This window comes from Bactrocera oleae, chromosome 5 (assembly GCF_042242935.1).
Source record: "Bactrocera oleae isolate idBacOlea1 chromosome 5, idBacOlea1, whole genome shotgun sequence".
NCBI classification, from domain to species: Eukaryota; Metazoa; Arthropoda; class Insecta; order Diptera; family Tephritidae; genus Bactrocera; species Bactrocera oleae.
In genome coordinates this window covers 11903841-11920630 of record NC_091539.1, presented here as the reverse complement: position 1 = coordinate 11920630, position 16790 = coordinate 11903841, and the positions used below count along the sequence as shown (strand labels likewise).

The following is a 16790-nucleotide window of genomic DNA, read 5'->3' as shown; positions in this document are numbered from 1 at the left end:
ATTGAAATAATGACAATAACTAGAATTAATAAGTAAATTATGTATAAGAATTTTATGTATAAATAAACAAAAATATAAATAAAAAACAAAATATAACAATGAAATAATATATAAATAAAATCTGAAACGAAAAAAAAAATTTCAAATTTCAAAATACAAACAGCAGTAAAGATAGAAACGCAAAAAAAAACAATAATAACAACAACAATATATATAATAATAAAAACTAAACAACAGCAAAAAAAACATATTAACGAAAAAATTAAAAAAGTAATAACAAAAAATATTAAAAATATTATAAAACAGTAAAAATAAAACACAAAATAAAATATCAAGTAAAAAAACTCAGAATACACAAAAATATATAAGAAAATTAAAAGCTAAGGGAAAAAAATAAATTAAAAGTGTTAAAATCAAGAGGAACAAAAATTAAAAATATAACGAAGAATTATAAATTGTTATTTACATATATATGAGAAATTATATTTTTTAATTTACCATACACTAATATCTTAAGTTTTTTCTAAACTATTTTAATGTTAAATTATATCTTAATAAGCAAAAACGAGACCAAACGCCAGCAGTTCACAGTGATTAGACATTTAACGACTTTACTCAATTTTATTGTTTGTAATGGTTTTGTTTATTGCTTATTCTAACCCTGTTTGTTGTTATCATCGATTGCATGTTGTTGTTGTGGTAGCGCCAGAAATCATTCACTAAATAATTAGTCGTATTGACTGTCATTGAGCGGATATAAAGCCGGATTCGTTGCATTTGCATAAACCCGACTGATTTAGAAACGACTTCGATTATTATATCTAACGGTATGCTCAAGATGCGAATTGTTGCGAAGGGCTCGAAGGTTAGAGAGGTGTTAGATGTGTTAGTTTGCGAGTTCACGCATGGACTTTCTTTAATACTTGCCACAGCCTTCTTACATTATCGAACATACTCTATTAAAACCTTAAGAATTATCACAATAATAGTATTTTCAAAAATTTCTTGGGGAGAGTTACAACTTCAAATAATATAATAATTGACCGAGCTTTTCCTCCCATTTTTGAACACAAATTATGGAATATACAAGTTTTTAATGTGACCCCTAACGGCTAGTGGTGTTTATGCGACGTTTCATTATGAGAAAATTTCGCTGTAGTGGTCCGAACTAAACAATTTGTTCGGAGATTGTAACTTGGACAATAATCCATGCAAAATGTTGTGAAGATATCTTTACAAATAAAAAAAATGTCTATACAAAAACTTGAGTTTAATCGTTCAGTTTGTAAGGCAGCTAAATGCTATAGTGGTCCAATATCGTTGGTTCCGACACAAAAGGAGAGAAAGGAAAACTTCAAATCGATATCTCAAAAACTAAGAGACTAGTTCGCGTGTCATTTATATATCTACTTTATTGGGGGTTCGAAGTTTCCTTCTGGGCACTACAAACTTTAAACTTCAAAATTTAAATTTTTATTTCTCAATGTTAACTTTTTATTTTTATTATTTTCTATCTAACGAATATATAAACTTAACAATTATAAGTTTCTTAAACGAAAGTAAACAAATCCAACTCTGCATGAGTCTTTTTATAAACATACAACTGTAGTTGTATGTAGGTCAGTTAATACCGTTAAAGTTAAAACAAATAATAATAAACCATTATTTAACTATAAAAACCGCGCTTTTCTTCTAAAATAATAAGGCCGCACTACACAGTAAATACTTATATACAAAATATTTTACACATTAACGGTACTAGCAACAACGGCAGTTGGGTGCAAGCTAACAATTTACAGCTAAACTTTAGAATTGCTTATTCAGTCGGTGGGTCTCATCTACTACGCCGTCCTTTCGCCGCCTTGATTGGAGTTGTTGTTGAGGCTGCCGCCGCTGCTGCCGTTGCATTAATGCGCATCTGTTTAAAGTCACCGCGCGCCTGCGCCTTTATGCTCTCTATCTCACGCCTTGAGTTAGCATTTTTATATTCGACTGCTGTTGTTGGTGTGCCGGCATCTGCGCTGTTGAAGAGTTCGCTAACTTCTACCATGCGTGGCCTGAAGAACATATTCGGTCGTATGATAGACTTTTCATTTGACTTGAACAAATGTAAAATGCCCCACGCCAATTGATCGCCTTCACTTTCCGGTTGTGAGGGGTTCTCCACCTCCGACTCCAGCATCCAAGCGGCGTTACGCACTTCAATGCGCAGACGTTCACACTCCTCGAGACTGACATTTTTACTCACATTCAGCACCTTCAAAGTAAGAATAAAATAGAGTGGTTGGTTGACTTTTTTTAAGAAGTAAAGAATTTGTAACTCACCTGCTCCAGCGGATTGACTATGTAGAGCGCAGAATGATCTGGCTTTGCTATGGCGCGTCCTTCGTTCAACGATATCGCGCGATTGTGGAAATCAAATTGCGAATAGAATTCGAAGAACTGCAGCAATAATTCGCTTAATTGCGATGTGTTGCGACAACGAAAGCCGATGCTTTCGAAATCTCGACTGAAACTGCAATTGATGCCGTCCTCGGTTAGGCGTATGTCATCGGATGTGGCGAATTTCATCATGCTGTTTATGGTGGGCAATATAGGATGTTTTATCTGCTGCAAAAAGTAAATCACAAGACAGGTGAGAGAGAAATTTGTGATCCAACGACCCGGTGAGGGATTGGTTAGGCCACAGGCTTGCGCCCAACGTCGTACGCTGAACGTCAACGGCCGAACGCGTTCATCCAATTCGCCAAACATATACAGCAACTCGGACATGTAGAAACCGGTACTGTGGGCGCATAGGATAAATATATTATTGGAATTAGTTAAGGATAATCGTTTTTAAGAGTTTAAAAAAATAGTAATGAGGTCACCAGGTCAAACTGAAAAATATTTATTTTCGGAGCGTTACTTCAAAAAACATAAAAGACAGCATATTACGCATTAACGACATTACATCACGTCATATTTTGCATCACACTACATTATAACTTACTATATTACTTCACATAGGATTAGATAATATCATATGACATCACAAATCGGCCCGCTATGTTTCATAATATCACTCAATTATCAGATCACAGTACGATGACTGAAATCATATCAAGAGGATATGACATCATATCACATCATGGCACATAGAGCCAAATCCTTGCGGATTTGATGTCATCATATCTTATCACATCGCATATTGAAACAATATCACGTCAATCAAATCAAATCAAATCATATCAAATCAAATCAAATCAAATCAAATAAATCGAACTGAATTTAATCAAATCAAATTAAATTAAGGTAAACTAAATTAAATAAAACTAAAATTAAATAAAACTAATGAATCACATTAAATTACAAAAAAATTAAATTTAATCTAATAAATTCAAATCAAATTGAAACAGAAAAAAATTATACACAATTTTAGTCAATCTATTTTCGCAACGGAGCAGTGATGATAGACCACATTATTTCAAATACCTTGGGCAGCTTCCTTGTCAAGAAAAGCTTTTGATTCTCATTAAGTATCATAACCCACTAATGAATATGCATAGGATGGTCAAATTTATACATCATCCAAATTTACCAGGAATAACACTATGAATCAGCTTATAAAAATTGATAAAATTGTAAAGGTGATAAAGAGGAACCTTAAGGGCATTTCAAAACAAACGACGAACGCTGGCGATTACAAAGCCAGCCACTATCGTGCTGTAGCACTTGTACGCGCTTATTGTTGCTGTAGCGGACGTAGATAACTGATTCACCTGTGCCATTATATGCAATAAGCCATACTAAAACTACAGATATTGCGATAAGGAAGTTAGGCTGAGGAAGGAAGCAGGTTGCGAGGCGTACAAGTGTATTACCATTATGTATGTTTTTATGGTTGTATGTGTCGGAATGTGAGAAAACAACAGGTTTAATTGTTATATAGTGCACCTGTTTGCACCAAAGCGTGTACGGAATATGCTTTTTTATGTTGCGCCAATATTATATCTTATCAATAACTTATCTTATCAGCGTCACTTCGTAGCTTTGCTAAGAGTGAACGCGGTTTTTTGGAATTTTTGTTTTGTAAGTTTTCTTGGGCGTATAGTTATCGGTTAGCCGTGGGTTTGAGGCATGTTTTCACAAAACGTTGTTACAGATTTCTTTAGCGAATTCTAAACGAACGACAACGACGATTACGAACAGTGAAGGAAGACCAGTAACGAGGTCAATTTTGCTGCACACATTTTGATATAAAAAAGGAAAAATATTCAAAATAAAAATTATTAAAAAATAATTTTTAAAAAGTTAAACATTTATTGGATAAACAAGCTTGTGCGTGCAGCTATTTTCAAAAAACTTTTCGAAAGCAGTTAGATATTCAAAAGGTGATATTTTGTATGATAACGGTGATTAAAGATGTTTTAAAACTAAAATAAATGAAAATAAAAAACGTCTAAGTTAAAAAACAAAAAAAAAGTTGATTTACTTATTTTTAGCTACTCAATTTGGAATTGCAAATATTGCAACAACGCTTGTGAAGAAACTCGTCGAAAAAATGAGGGCGTTGGCGTCTTCACTTTGCAAAGATAGACAAAAATGTGTGTGAATGTAGCAGAATTATAGCACAAAAAGATAAAAAAGTAAAGTAATAAAATCAAAAAATGTGTGATAAAAAATAAAAAATTATCAATACATAAATGTTAAAAAAATAAGGAAAAATAAAAATTGAAAAAATAACAAAATATTCAATTCAAATAACCTAAATCTTAATAAAATTATATCAATAAATTTATATTTTGTGCTGTTAAAAATTATAAACCAAAAGTAAAGTATACAAAACCATTTTTGCAAAAATATTAATAAAATTCTTGATGTATAAGCTTTTCCAAACTTCAAATATAAAAAAAATTTAACACAAAAACAATTCTGAAACACACAAATTCCGCTTAGTTTAAAACTTTTGATGACCTCACATGCGCATTAGTGTACCAAAGCACCTGTCGTTGCAACACCAACAGTATTAATCATCAATAGCACTGAGCTGATAACAATATTTGCTAAACATACACAGATAGTGCCATAAGAAATGTGTACAAAATAATTGACAAAGTTAATGGAGTAACTGTAATGTGTAAAAAAATAAGACAAATGAACTGACTCGAAGTATGCGACATTTTTGTGTTAAATTTAGTAACATAAATAAAAATAATGAAATAAATATTAAAAAAATATATATTGCATTAAATTTAAATAACGAAAAATAATAAAAATAAAATTAAATATTTTGCCAAGTTAAGTACTTTTTGCATGCAGCGAAATTTAAAAATTAAACTTAACAACGAAAAACTTCGAAACTCTAATTAAAAGCGAACATTGTTAAAGACACTCGCCAGCTTAAGTTATTTGTCTATTAGTCATACCCTAATATAGCCATTTTATCTATAAATTTGATAAAGTTATTGATTAAGTCAACGCTAACTGTATTTGCACAAAACTGATAACTCAATTACATTAAAAATTATAATAAAACATTATATTTAAAAGATATAGTAAAAGAAAAATTTTAATAAAAAAATAGTAAAAATAAGTAATTATAAAAACAAAAAAAAAGTATTATTATAAAAACCACCAACAAATTCGCTTAGCATAATTTAAAGAAAATACCTAAAAACTGCACAACTTGATTTAATAAACATACTAAACAATCCCCTCTTTCCCTCTCATTACAGTTAATCGCCATTGAACATAACACAACATTCAAACGTTTTCATAGGACAATAAAATGGGCTTGGGGCGTCAAGAGAATACGCTAGAGAAGCAAATTGGCTGCGTAAAGTACACACTTTTCTGTCTCAATGTTGTCGCATGGATGCTTGCGACCGCACTGTTCGCGCTGTCTGTCTGGCTGCGCGCCGAAGAGGGTTTTAGCAATTGGCTGACTATATTACAGGCACAATCCTTTTATATTGGCGTCTACATACTAATTGGCACAAGCGTTATTATGATGGCGGTGTCGTTTTTGGGTTGCCTTAGCGCTTTGATGGAGAACACGCTGGCGCTTTTGGTCTTTCTCGGCACACAGGCGTTTGGTTTTGTTGCTGGTGTGGCCGGTTCGGCGGTATTGCTCGATTACAGCACCATGCACTCGAGCTTGCAGCCGTTGCTGCAGCGTACACTGACTTATCTGGTAAGCACCTCGGAGTATTCACATTCATCATATGTGCTCAATATGATACAGAGCAATATTGGTTGCTGTGGCGCCACTGGACCGTGGGATTATTGGAATTTGCATCAACCATTGCCAAATTCATGTCGCGACACAGTGAGCGGTAATTGTTTCTTTAACGGTTGTGTCGACGAGTTGACTTGGTTTTTCGAGGGCAAGACAACTTGGATTGTGGGCGTGGCCTTGGCGTTGGCGCTGTTGAATGTGGTGTGCGCCATTTTGAGTTTAGTGCTGGTGCAAGCTGTTAAAAAGGAGGAGGATGAAGCGCAGACCTATCGACATTGAGTAATTAACGTTAGCGGATAGTAGTAGCAGACAGTGTTGGGAGTCGAATATGCACAATAGTTGTTGCTGGGAATGTGTACGTTTATATTTAGCGATGTATGCGCGCATTGAGTTCCGTTGGAAACCGAAAATTTTACAACTTTAGTTTTTTACCACAAAACCGCCGAATGAACTTTTCACATACATACATATTTTTCATGCATATTTAATTTTTACCGTTATCTATTAGAATATTAAGTTTGGTTAACAAAATGAAAACTTTACAAATACACCTAAGCGCACAAATAGTTTTAATGAAATCGTAAATAAATAAATAAATATTTTTGTTTTCTTCTGCATTTGGAAGAAAATAACAAGAAAACAGTGTTGCTAATAATTAGCGTCGCTTTTTTTTTGGGGGGTATTGACTATTTAAGAAAATTTACAAAAATATTTGTTGTTACAAAAACAATCAAGAGCACTTTGAGGTGTGATTCAAGATTATAAAGATTTCTATGAAACTTTCAAATTTTAATGAGCACTTCCAATTGGTTTAACTCCGCCCGACAGCTAAAATAATTCAATTAAAAAAAGATTCCAAACGTCTATCGCTGGTATATTAAATTTGAAGTTTGTATCACCCAGAAGAAAACGTCGGAGATTCATATTAATGTGACCCATCAGTGTAACGAGCTGAGTTGATTAAGTCATGTCCGTCTGTCAGTATATATGCGAACTAGGTCCTCAGTTTTTGAAATATCGTTGTGAAAAATTACGCACGTCTTATTCTCCCAAGAAGCTGCTCATTTGTCGGAACCTTATAGTATTGTAAATATAGCTGCCAAGACAACTGAACGATCAAAATTAAGTAACCGTTTTTATTTGTAAAGGGTATTCTATCTAAGGTGCAACCGAAGTTAACATTTTCATGCGAGTTTAAAATTTGCGACACATAATGAATTTGTCGATATTTTTCGCACATAAATTTTCACAAACTATAACATTTTAAGACACGAAACAAAATTTCAGTTATTTGTAGAATTGTTTATACAATTTTTAACCGAATATTTCATGACGTTAAGATAATAATACACTGAAACACTTCACTTGCAATCACCACATAATGGAAAGAAATTATTTAATAGCGATACTCACAGATTACTCATGGAGAGATCCACTTCCAAATTCAAATGCTCATGATGATATTTGATAATCGGCACACGCGCTTGCAATATACGCCGCACATGACAAACACCAGGCAAAAATAGATGCAACATATCACCGATACTTTCCATTTGTCGCTGCGTTTGCGAACGCCCATTTGTTAGATTCTCCTTCGTGTGAAATACAAGACGTGATTCGTTATTACGCTGTTGCACTGTATCTGCACCCACAACTTCTCGATCAAAACGCAATATCAAATCCAAGTCGCAGCCCATTCGGCCGAAACCATTCACCGATGAACCGAAGGGTTGTGCATTTGCGTGCGGGAACATACCCGACACCGCTTGCTCCACCTGTAATGCAGCAAGAAAGCGTAACCGCACACCAAGATCATTAAGCTGCGTGTGTCGATGCAGATTTAATATTTGTTGATCTAAATTTGGTGCCGCACAGAGGACATCAGTTAAAGCATTGCTATCTAGCATTGTAGTGCCGCTAACTGTATTTAAAGTTGCTTTGGTGGATTTTGCTGCTGCTTTGAGTGCACGCTTACCACTCGTCGCTCTGAACCATAGAAAAGGTGAATGGGCTGGCACACCCGATAATTCGTCATTGTATGCTGAGGCGGTAATAGCAGCTGAGGCTTCTTGTGCATTGCCAAACTCTAATAATATATAATGCTGTTCCTCTTCCTGTTGTATGCGGTAATGATGAGCACTCAAGATTTCTCCAAAACTAGCGCAATAGTTATACAATTCAGGGAATGATTTTTCTGATTGTACTTGAACCACAATACTGCGTGTGGCTTGTTGTTGCCGTTGTTGCATCATTTCCCTGTATGCGAGTTTTTCTAAAGGTAGACGTTTTCCAAAATGTAATACTGAGTTATTGGATATTACTTACCTTTAGTTTCTCTAGCTGGTATTCTTGAGGTACATGTTCTGTATAGATGTTTGCTCCAAAATAGAAACTGTTTTGTATTGCTTCTCATCAAAGAATGCATTATATATTTTATAAAATGTGTGACAAGTGCCTTTAAACAAAAATAACATTATTAAATTGATAAATATTTGTAATTAATACAGTAAAACATAATGTACAAACCAAAGCAACTAAAGTTTAGCGGTCTAAAAAATTCTATAAGGTTACGTTGAATTAATCAGCTGTTGCCATTGTTGAGTGATGCAAAACCTAAGAATGTATACTATCAACAATCCTCATATTATAATCACTCGGTACAAAATATAAATCTAAAATAATCTCAAAACAATTAAGTTTTTAGTCAGAAATCAATTAAAACTCTTCAGAAAAGATAATTTAAGTTCTATATTACGAAAACGTATAGCTTTAGCTTTGCTATGTTGACTAAATAGTTATATTCGATGGTTTAATTCACAATTTGTTAAATAAATTTAAATAATAGCACAGCTATGAAAATAGTTTAACGGTTAAAAATTTGCGTTATATGTATTTTATAAAAAAATTTTATTAAGTAATTATAACAGTTTTTCAATATTTCATTACTACATAACACTTGGCCATCCTAGCAATGTCATATTGAACATCCCTGTATTGCCTGCACGTGCAGAATATTTTGGCATTTCTACCGCTACAAAAAGTGAATTTTGTGTTTTGTTCAACTTCGTGAGATATAATAGTGAATTATACAATTTAAATAGCAAAATGGCTAAAGACAAACCACAAAAATCAGTAAAAGTGAAGAAAAATGATACAACACAAGATAAAACCATATCCAATGCGCCGTCAACGTCATCTGCTATATGGCAGGATGAACGTTTCCAGCATTTGGTCAATGATCCACGTTTTCGTGGTATTCCTATCACACAGCGTAAAGTGAAGATAGATAAGCGCTTTCAGGGCATGTTTACTGATGATAAATTTAAAGTGAAATACACCGTGGATAAGTATGGGCGACGTATTAATAAAAGTAATTCCGACGATCTACGCAAATACTATGAGCTCAATTCATCAGATACCGAAACAGACGAAGATGAAAACAACCAACAGAAAACTCATGTTGAGGATGATGATCAGGAAGCAGAGGAAGAGTTGGAGCGCCGCAAAGAAGAAAAGGCTATAATTCGTGAGGATGATTCAGGTGAGAGCACCCCCAGTGAAGAGGAGGAAGGTGCAAATGATGAGCTTGTTAGCGATGGCGAGGAAGTGCCCAAAACCCTACGTGAACGTTTATTGAATCCAAATGTTGATTATGCGCGTGGTGAAGGCAGACTTGTAACGGATTCTTCATCGGATGACGAGTCCAGTGATGAAGATGACGATCTTGAGGCAATAATAGATCATGTTTGGGGCGAATTAGATCAAGAAGCGGAGACTACAGAGGAGTCTACAAATAGATTAGCGGTTTGTAATATGGACTGGGATCGCATACGTGCCGTTGATTTGATGGTGTTATTTAGTTCATTTTTGCCACCTGGAGGTAGTGTTTTGAGTGTGAAAATTTATCCGTCGGAATATGGCAAAGAACGTATGCGTGAAGAGGATATACACGGTCCTACTGAACTTGTTGGGCTTGGAAGGGGCGTAAATGGTGCGAAGGTATTATTTATATTACTTTTAATTGGACATAAACTTAAGTTTTATGTTTGTTCTAGGATGCAGCTGAATCTGGCTCGGACGACGAGGGAATAGTCAAAGAGCAAGACAGCGATGCTGAGGAGGGCGATGAGTATCACATGGAAAAATTACGCCAGTATCAATTAAACCGCTTACGTTACTACTATGCCGTGGCCGTTTTTGACAGCATAGCAACTGCGGACAAAATTTATAAAGAATGCGATGGCATCGAGTATGAGAGTACAGCAACACGTGTTGATTTACGCTTTATACCCGACGATACCACTTTCGACGAAGACGAGCCCACCGATGTTTGCACTGATTTACCGGACACAAATGGCTATAAACCGCGTCAGTTTACAACAACGGCCTTGCAACAAGCTAAAGTCGATCTGACTTGGGATGAGACTGCAATGGAACGGCAAGAACTAAGCGAAAAACTATCCAGCGGAAAATTGAATGAAATTAGTGACAAGGACCTGCGGAAGATGGTTGCATACAGCAGCGAGGAAGATGATGATAGTAGCGAAGAAGCAGCAGTTGAAGAGGAAAAGCAAAATGAGACAGAGCTGCCAAACAAAGCAAAGGAAAACCCAAAACGGAAAAAGTTTGAAATAATTAACAAATACAAAGCGCTACTTGCGGAAATCAATGAGAAAGAACAGAAAAAGAAGAATAATAAATTTGAAATGGAGATAAGCTGGAATATAGATAAGCTAAAGGGTGAAAAAGATAAGCAGGCCGAAGAATCCGAGGATCAAGCGAAGAAACAACAACTGACACCTATCGAAAAAGTGCTGCAAAAACGTAGTGAAAAGAATAAACAACGCAAAGAGGAACGTAAGAAAAAGAAATTGCAAGCGCGTGGCTTAGATCCCGACGCCGACATCTCTTCAGACTCGGACAGCATACCCGATGGCATTGATATGAACGATCCCTATTTTGCGGAAGAATTCGCTAATGGCGATTACGTTGATCCCAGAGCGAAAAAACACGATAAACTAAAGAAACAACAAAACGAATTGGATAAGCAGCTGGCTGCAGAAGAAGCGGAAAAACAAGCAAAGGAGCTGCAACTACTCTTGGACGATGACGATTTGGAAGAACAAGGCAAGCAACACTTCAGCTTAGAGAAAATACTTAAATCCGAACAAGAAACCAAATCGAAACGTAAACGACGCAAACAATTGAAAAAATCGAAATCAGCAATTGCGGAGGAAACGAAACCAGTCGAAGATAACTTTCAAATAAATATAAATGATCACCGTTTCAAGGCTGTTTATACATCGGCCAAATTCAACATTGATCCCACCGACTCACACTTCAAGAAGACCAAAGCCATGGAGTTGATTATACAAGAAAAGCTGAAACGCCGACATGGTGATGACGGCTTACGAAACGGTAATGATGCTGACGCACCAGAAGTTGACGCAGTTGAAGCCAAACGGCCGAAGAAGCAATTGGAGAATACGCTGTTGGTAAAGAGTTTGAAGCGCAAAATTCTAATGAAGCAGCAAAAGTAATTTTTTGGATTTGTTTTTGTAATATTTACATAGTTGAATTTGTGTGTGTGTAAAAGGTTTAGAATGCAGTTTTAGTATCAAAATATGCTAAAATATTTAAGTTTAAAATATTAACCTAAAAAAATGAAAATAAAATGGTCATGCGATATTCTTAAAAATTAGGTGCCAAATATTTTTTTATGTATTACCGTGTGATGAATGTGTTGTGTTGAGTGCGAGCGCAAGTTGTGAAAAATATTATACAAAATTTTTAAGTTTTATTTGTCTGAAATTACGAATTTTCTAAAGCATGCTTAAGACTGGTACATAAAAGGTGGTCAGGTGAGTTTGATTTTTATTAAATTATAATTTTAAAAAGTATTGTATTTAAATATAAAATGATACGAGTGAATTAAATTTTTCATGAGTGTATGTTGTTGATGTTTTGACAACCGAAAAAATCCTAAAATCATTAAGAGCTGCTGAATTGTCATTCCATGGGCAGAAGGAAATCCAGATCCACGCTGGTTACGTAAACCCCACTTTCGGGAAAGGGTCCAGATTTTTATTGATTACATTCGATTTAACGATTCAAAAAGAAATTCTAAGGATACGTAGTAAATATATACATATGTATGTATAATCATGGCACCTTCTCGATTCCTACAATAGTCGTGTCTACGTAACCCGAACTGATTTGGATTTTTAGCAGGACAAAGACTGTTTGTCCACTTGCCGGCATTACACAAAATTATGAGAGAAACATTTTCTGTCGCTACAATAACAACAACAACAGGCGTTAAGGCTTAATATTTCTAAAGCTTTGAGGTTATGTGCGATGTGTGAGTTTGAAAAATCAGCAAATAGTGTAAAAAACTTACATTTATTTAAGCTAAATTAAACATTTTATATTTCCTCGTTTACATAACTATATACATACATATGTACGTAGGCATGTACTTAGACTAATTTTAGATCTCCTGCTGACGCTTTTATTCGCTTCATTTATTATTTTACTTTGCCTTGGACATGGCTCATAACCCTGTATCAGCTGCCTATAAAGTTGCGCCACCTTGCTGTTCTTCAAGCAAACGCTGCCACCGCCGCGCACCAGCTGATCTCTCTGTCGATTAATGTCGCCTACACAAAGCCAATCTCCGCCACCGATACGCCAACGCCAGAGCTGAAAACCGCTCTCCTGCGATACCGCCCATTTCGAGTGATCGGATGTAGTATTGAAAGCAATTTGCAGTAGTTGTTCTTTGATTTCTTTTATGTTGTAGACTCTTTGGTGCCAAAATAAGAATATTACATTTTTTTTATGCAAGCAATAATTTCTCTACTCACTTGTCGCTCCGCGTGCAGTTGGTTTCCAAATTCCCGCCACCATTACGCCAGGTCTCCACCAGCAGATTGACGTCCAGCGACGGCGCTATGACATCCTCATACAGTTCCGTTACCACCTTGCCGCTCTTTGCAAACGATTTGAATTTTGTGCCGCCCAGCGTCGCCAGCTTGACTTTATTCTGAAAGGGTGCCTCACGCTGCCACTTACCCGCCACCACCTGTTGCAGTATCGGAAAGCGCGCAAGTACCGCTTCGGGTGTGCGCTTATAGTAAATCAGCGGCACCATTAGCCGCAATTGCGTTGCCACCTTATCCACTTCGCTGCCTTGCAGTGACATGCAGAGGAAGCTCTGTCCATAACGACCGCCTGTGAGCGGATATTTATAAACTGGTATTTCCGGGTAACGGGGCACCGAGTGTACCAGCCAAACTGCTGTTGCACCGTCTGTCGCCAGCAGTCCCTTGGCGTGTGCTTTCGGCGTGCTCGAGTTGCTGTTGGGTTTCTGGTCATTGTAGGCCACCAATAGCACGCGCTCATCATCGAAGAGCCGTTGCAGCAGTTTGCCTGGCATGGATTCGGTGGAGGTGACTTCGTGTGTCGACAAACGCCAGGCGTCATAGCTGTTGCTTGTAATGTAGAGATAGTTGAAACCGCTGCTGTTGCGTCGGGCGCCATACTGGGTGTGTATGCGCGGCAGCTTGTACATGTAGAACCTGTTAGGGGGGGGGGGGGGGGGGTTGGTTGTGAAACTATTTTATCTTATAATTAATGCATTTATGAACCAGTCAACTACGGCGCCATTTTCGTCCCGACATGCCACATTCGGCGCCGCTTCCTTCGCAGCCAAGCCGCAGATGAGGGGCAACAAGAGCAGGTGTAAGAGCTTGCGGCGCATAACGGTTGTTTCAGCAATTTAAATGCAACTCTCCACCTAAAAAAGTCCTAAAATTTACTTCCTGCCTGATAAACCCTGTCTTGCTTTCAATGAGCTCAATTTTAAACTGAGTTCCGTAAAGCCGCTCAGTTAAATATAAACACTTGCGCCTCGCAGAATAATCAAATAAACAAGTCGTTGAGAACAAAGCATGTAAATGAATGAATCAAGCGTGCTATCTTTTGTCATTGCTTGCTGAGATTGTTTTCACGTCTGCATGTAATGTATATTTAAAATGAGTCAGCCGCTACGATAAGCTAGTATTGTATTACAAATGCTATTAACGACCCGTTGGAGAAAACCAGTATTTCTACAGTGATTACAAAATAGTTAATTAGTAACTACTACTGGTCCTAAAAGACAATACTAGTTCTGAACATATTTTTTATATCCTGAACAGGGTATATTAAGTTTGCCAACCTCAGGTAACACACAGAAGGGAATGTCGGAGACCCTATATAATATGTATGTAAATGACGAGTTGAGTCATGAGCATGTCCGTCTGTTTGTCTGTATATACGAGCACTCTAAACCTCAGTTTTTGATATATCGATCTAAAATTTTGTACAAGTATTTTTCTTTCCAATTTCTCCCCATTCTTCATTTGTCGGTACCGTCAATATCGGATCATTATTGCATATGCCACACAAACTGTACGATCAAAATCAAGTTCTTGTACCGAAAGCTTTTGCATTTCATGAGATATCTCTTCCAAATTTCGCATGGTTTATCGTCCAAGGAAACGGTATAATCTCCGAAGAAATTCTTCAGATCGGACCACTATAGTATATAGCTGTCATACAAACTGATCGAGCAAAATCCAGTCCTTGTATGGAAAATTTTTTATTTGACGAGATAACATCACAAAATTTGAAAAGGATTATTGCCATATACACTGATCGAGAAAAAGCCAGTCCTTGAAAAAAAAGAAAAGTTACTAAATCGTTTTTTTTGAATTTTGTTTTTTGTTTTTACAAATACGTGAAATAAGATTCATTTTAACGCTGTAAATCGAGCTTATATAATATTGTTTACGAATCATCTTTCCAAAAAGAGAACTAATAACTCAAAGAAAGTTCGAAATCAGCTATTTTCGTTAAAAGAATATATTCTGCAGAGATAAAATTCAGAGTGATTCCACCGAACTTTGTTTACGAATCCATCTGCTCAAAAAGAGAACTAATAAGTCAAAGAAAGCTCGAAATGTTTTTTTAATAGAAAAATGCATAATGAGTGATTTTTGTTTACTAAAATCTATCAGATTCAACTGTATTATGGGTAGAATCAAGCGCCGTTAAAGTGCTGAGAGTCTTGGTTTGATTCTACCAAGAACAGCAGTTTTTTGGCTTTTTGTGAGTTCTAAACGCGCTCTCGTTGGCTGTAAATTTATTCGTTAGCAGTACGACTTCACCGAAGTGCTTGTAAACCAGATAAAATCAACGTACTGGAACTAAAGAGGAGCTGTTTTATTTAATTTTATAGATTCTTTGAAGAAAATTGCTGTTGGTGTATCTACTCTTGCGCAGCTAATCCCTGCTTTTACTATCGTCTAAGAACGAATACTAGTATTGATCTAAACCTTTTTAATACTGGGTTAATATTGAAACTCTTTTTGCTACATATTCAACAGAAAAAGACTGTTTATTCTTAAGCGATTTCCATATATGATATTGGATTTACTTATCAAATAACACAAGACGCAGCTAGTAATCCCTAGTGACTGTAGCAAGAGAGAGAAAGAGAGAGAGTGTAGCGTCATACATGCAAAGAGCGGCTACCCCTTGCAACAAGAGAGATAGTGAGTCTGAGCGACTGAACGGCAGATTTATTCACATATAGTTTATTAATCAATGGTATTTCTACGGCAATCTGTTTTTTGTTTGTTTTACAATTTGCTTACTTTTTGGTATCCAAAATATTCCGAATATTTTTATTTCCAGGCGTTCACTGCCAGTCTGATATTTATGGTATTATAGATAGTCCCCATTATTTTCCCTTACTTTTGTTAGACCTTATATGTATGATCTCCTTTGCATTCTTTTATAGTTGTTTTTGTAGCAGCCTTAACCGATGCCAATATATTTTGTAGATTAAAACTGCCGAGTGACGAGTTGTAAATTCTAAATAGATTTCTAATGTGGAGACCTTTCAAACATTTGCGTTAACTGGACATTATATTGGCTAATGAATTATCTACCGAAATGAGACTATTATAAATTTTCCACAATTTGGATTCATCCAACAATCGATCTTTAATGAGTAATCTTTTGAGAAGGGTTAGTTTTCTTCACATCATACAAATTAAAATTGTAGAAACAACAGCAATATTTTCATAAAGAGAAATATTCGAAACACAAAAGCTCCATGTGAAAAAGCTTATAAAGCTTCGTGGCAGAATTGAACTTTGAAGAACCATTAATTTTATATGGCTTTTCCCTAAACTGGTTTAGTTTAGATATAACAATATAAACTTTAATTAGAAAACTAAGCTTTCCATAAAAGCACCGTGTAAATATTCTGAAAGTTATCACAGTTGTAGAATCGATCAAAAATTCTATTGATTACATAAAAAGAAAAATATGAGTTTTCCATAAAGTCTTCGGTCTTTTCTATAAAAACTTAACCTCAATTGATCAGTCTTAAACTTTCAAGGACCACAAATTTTATATGGCATTAGTTCTTAACTCTACACTGGTGCAAAATTGTAGTTAAATACCAGTAAAAATAGGTTATAACAGTAAAAAGTTTAATAAAAAAACAGCTTTCTAT

The 16790-nt window shown here is 35.7% G+C and overlaps 4 protein-coding genes across 7 annotated transcripts; 2 read left to right on the top strand and 2 right to left on the bottom strand.

Moving 5' to 3' along the window:
• Window positions 1-1464: 1464 nt before the first annotated feature.
• On the bottom strand, window positions 1465-8838 carry MTPAP (mitochondrial poly(A) polymerase). 4 transcript variants are annotated; one of them, XM_014231661.3, is made up of 5 exons: window positions 8747-8838; window positions 8546-8675; window positions 7634-8492; window positions 2326-2785; window positions 1465-2257 (listed from the first exon to the last, which is right to left on the bottom strand). In XM_014231661.3, the coding sequence occupies exons 2-5, from the start codon at window positions 8643-8645 to the stop codon at window positions 1835-1837; spliced, it is 1842 nt and encodes a 613-aa protein (XP_014087136.2). In that variant the 5' UTR covers window positions 8646-8675; window positions 8747-8838; the 3' UTR covers window positions 1465-1834. The 4 variants fall into 4 exon arrangements, with proteins under 4 accessions (XP_014087136.2, XP_014087137.2, XP_069966167.1 ...); XM_014231662.3 differs by lacking the exon at window positions 8747-8838 and having other exon boundaries at window positions 7634-8476; window positions 8546-8663; XM_070110066.1 differs by lacking the exons at window positions 7634-8492; window positions 8546-8675; window positions 8747-8838 and adding an exon at window positions 3475-3777.
• On the top strand, window positions 4082-6860 carry Tsp2A (tetraspanin 2A). Its single transcript, XM_014231663.3, has 2 exons — window positions 4082-4373; window positions 5718-6860. Exon 2 carries the CDS (start codon window positions 5771-5773, stop codon window positions 6497-6499), a length of 729 nt encoding a protein of 242 aa, XP_014087138.1. The 5' UTR covers window positions 4082-4373; window positions 5718-5770; the 3' UTR covers window positions 6500-6860.
• A 389-nt stretch (window positions 8839-9227) lies between the features above and the next one.
• Window positions 9228-11921, top strand: LOC106615455 (ESF1 homolog). Its single transcript, XM_014231680.3, has 2 exons — window positions 9228-10219; window positions 10276-11921. Exons 1-2 carry the CDS (start codon window positions 9326-9328, stop codon window positions 11758-11760), a joined length of 2379 nt encoding a protein of 792 aa, XP_014087155.2. The 5' UTR covers window positions 9228-9325; the 3' UTR covers window positions 11761-11921.
• A 682-nt stretch (window positions 11922-12603) lies between these two features.
• DNaseII (deoxyribonuclease II) lies at window positions 12604-14190 on the bottom strand. Its single transcript, XM_014231653.3, has 3 exons — window positions 13870-14190; window positions 13087-13800; window positions 12604-13025 (listed from the first exon to the last, which is right to left on the bottom strand). The coding sequence occupies exons 1-3, from the start codon at window positions 13980-13982 to the stop codon at window positions 12668-12670; spliced, it is 1185 nt and encodes a 394-aa protein (XP_014087128.3). The 5' UTR covers window positions 13983-14190; the 3' UTR covers window positions 12604-12667.
• Between the last annotated feature and the right edge of the window lie 2600 nt (window positions 14191-16790).

What these genes read in the sequence shown, in the direction of transcription:
- Tsp2A (XM_014231663.3), top strand. Translation starts at nt 5,771, where the DNA reads ATGGGCTTGGGGCGTCAAGAGAATACGCTAGAGAAGCAAATTGGCTGC.
- MTPAP (XM_014231661.3), bottom strand. Translation starts at nt 8,645, where the DNA reads ATGCATTCTTTGATGAGAAGCAATACAAAACAGTTTCTATTTTGGAGC. An exon ending in GATCTCTCCATGAGTAATCT is followed by an intron (nt 2,786 to 7,633) that starts GTGAGTATCGCT and finishes ATGCGCCCACAG; the next exon opens with TACCGGTTTCTACATGTCCG. An exon ending in TAGTCAATCCGCTGGAGCAG is followed by an intron (nt 2,258 to 2,325) that starts GTGAGTTACAAA and finishes CTTACTTTGAAG; the next exon opens with GTGCTGAATGTGAGTAAAAA.
- LOC106615455 (XM_014231680.3), top strand. Translation starts at nt 9,326, where the DNA reads ATGGCTAAAGACAAACCACAAAAATCAGTAAAAGTGAAGAAAAATGAT. An exon ending in GGGGCGTAAATGGTGCGAAG is followed by an intron (nt 10,220 to 10,275) that starts GTATTATTTATA and finishes TGTTTGTTCTAG; the next exon opens with GATGCAGCTGAATCTGGCTC.
- DNaseII (XM_014231653.3), bottom strand. Translation starts at nt 13,982, where the DNA reads ATGCGCCGCAAGCTCTTACACCTGCTCTTGTTGCCCCTCATCTGCGGC. An exon ending in AATGGCGCCGTAGTTGACTG is followed by an intron (nt 13,801 to 13,869) that starts GTTCATAAATGC and finishes CCCCCCTAACAG; the next exon opens with GTTCTACATGTACAAGCTGC. An exon ending in AACTGCACGCGGAGCGACAA is followed by an intron (nt 13,026 to 13,086) that starts GTGAGTAGAGAA and finishes TTGGCACCAAAG; the next exon opens with AGTCTACAACATAAAAGAAA.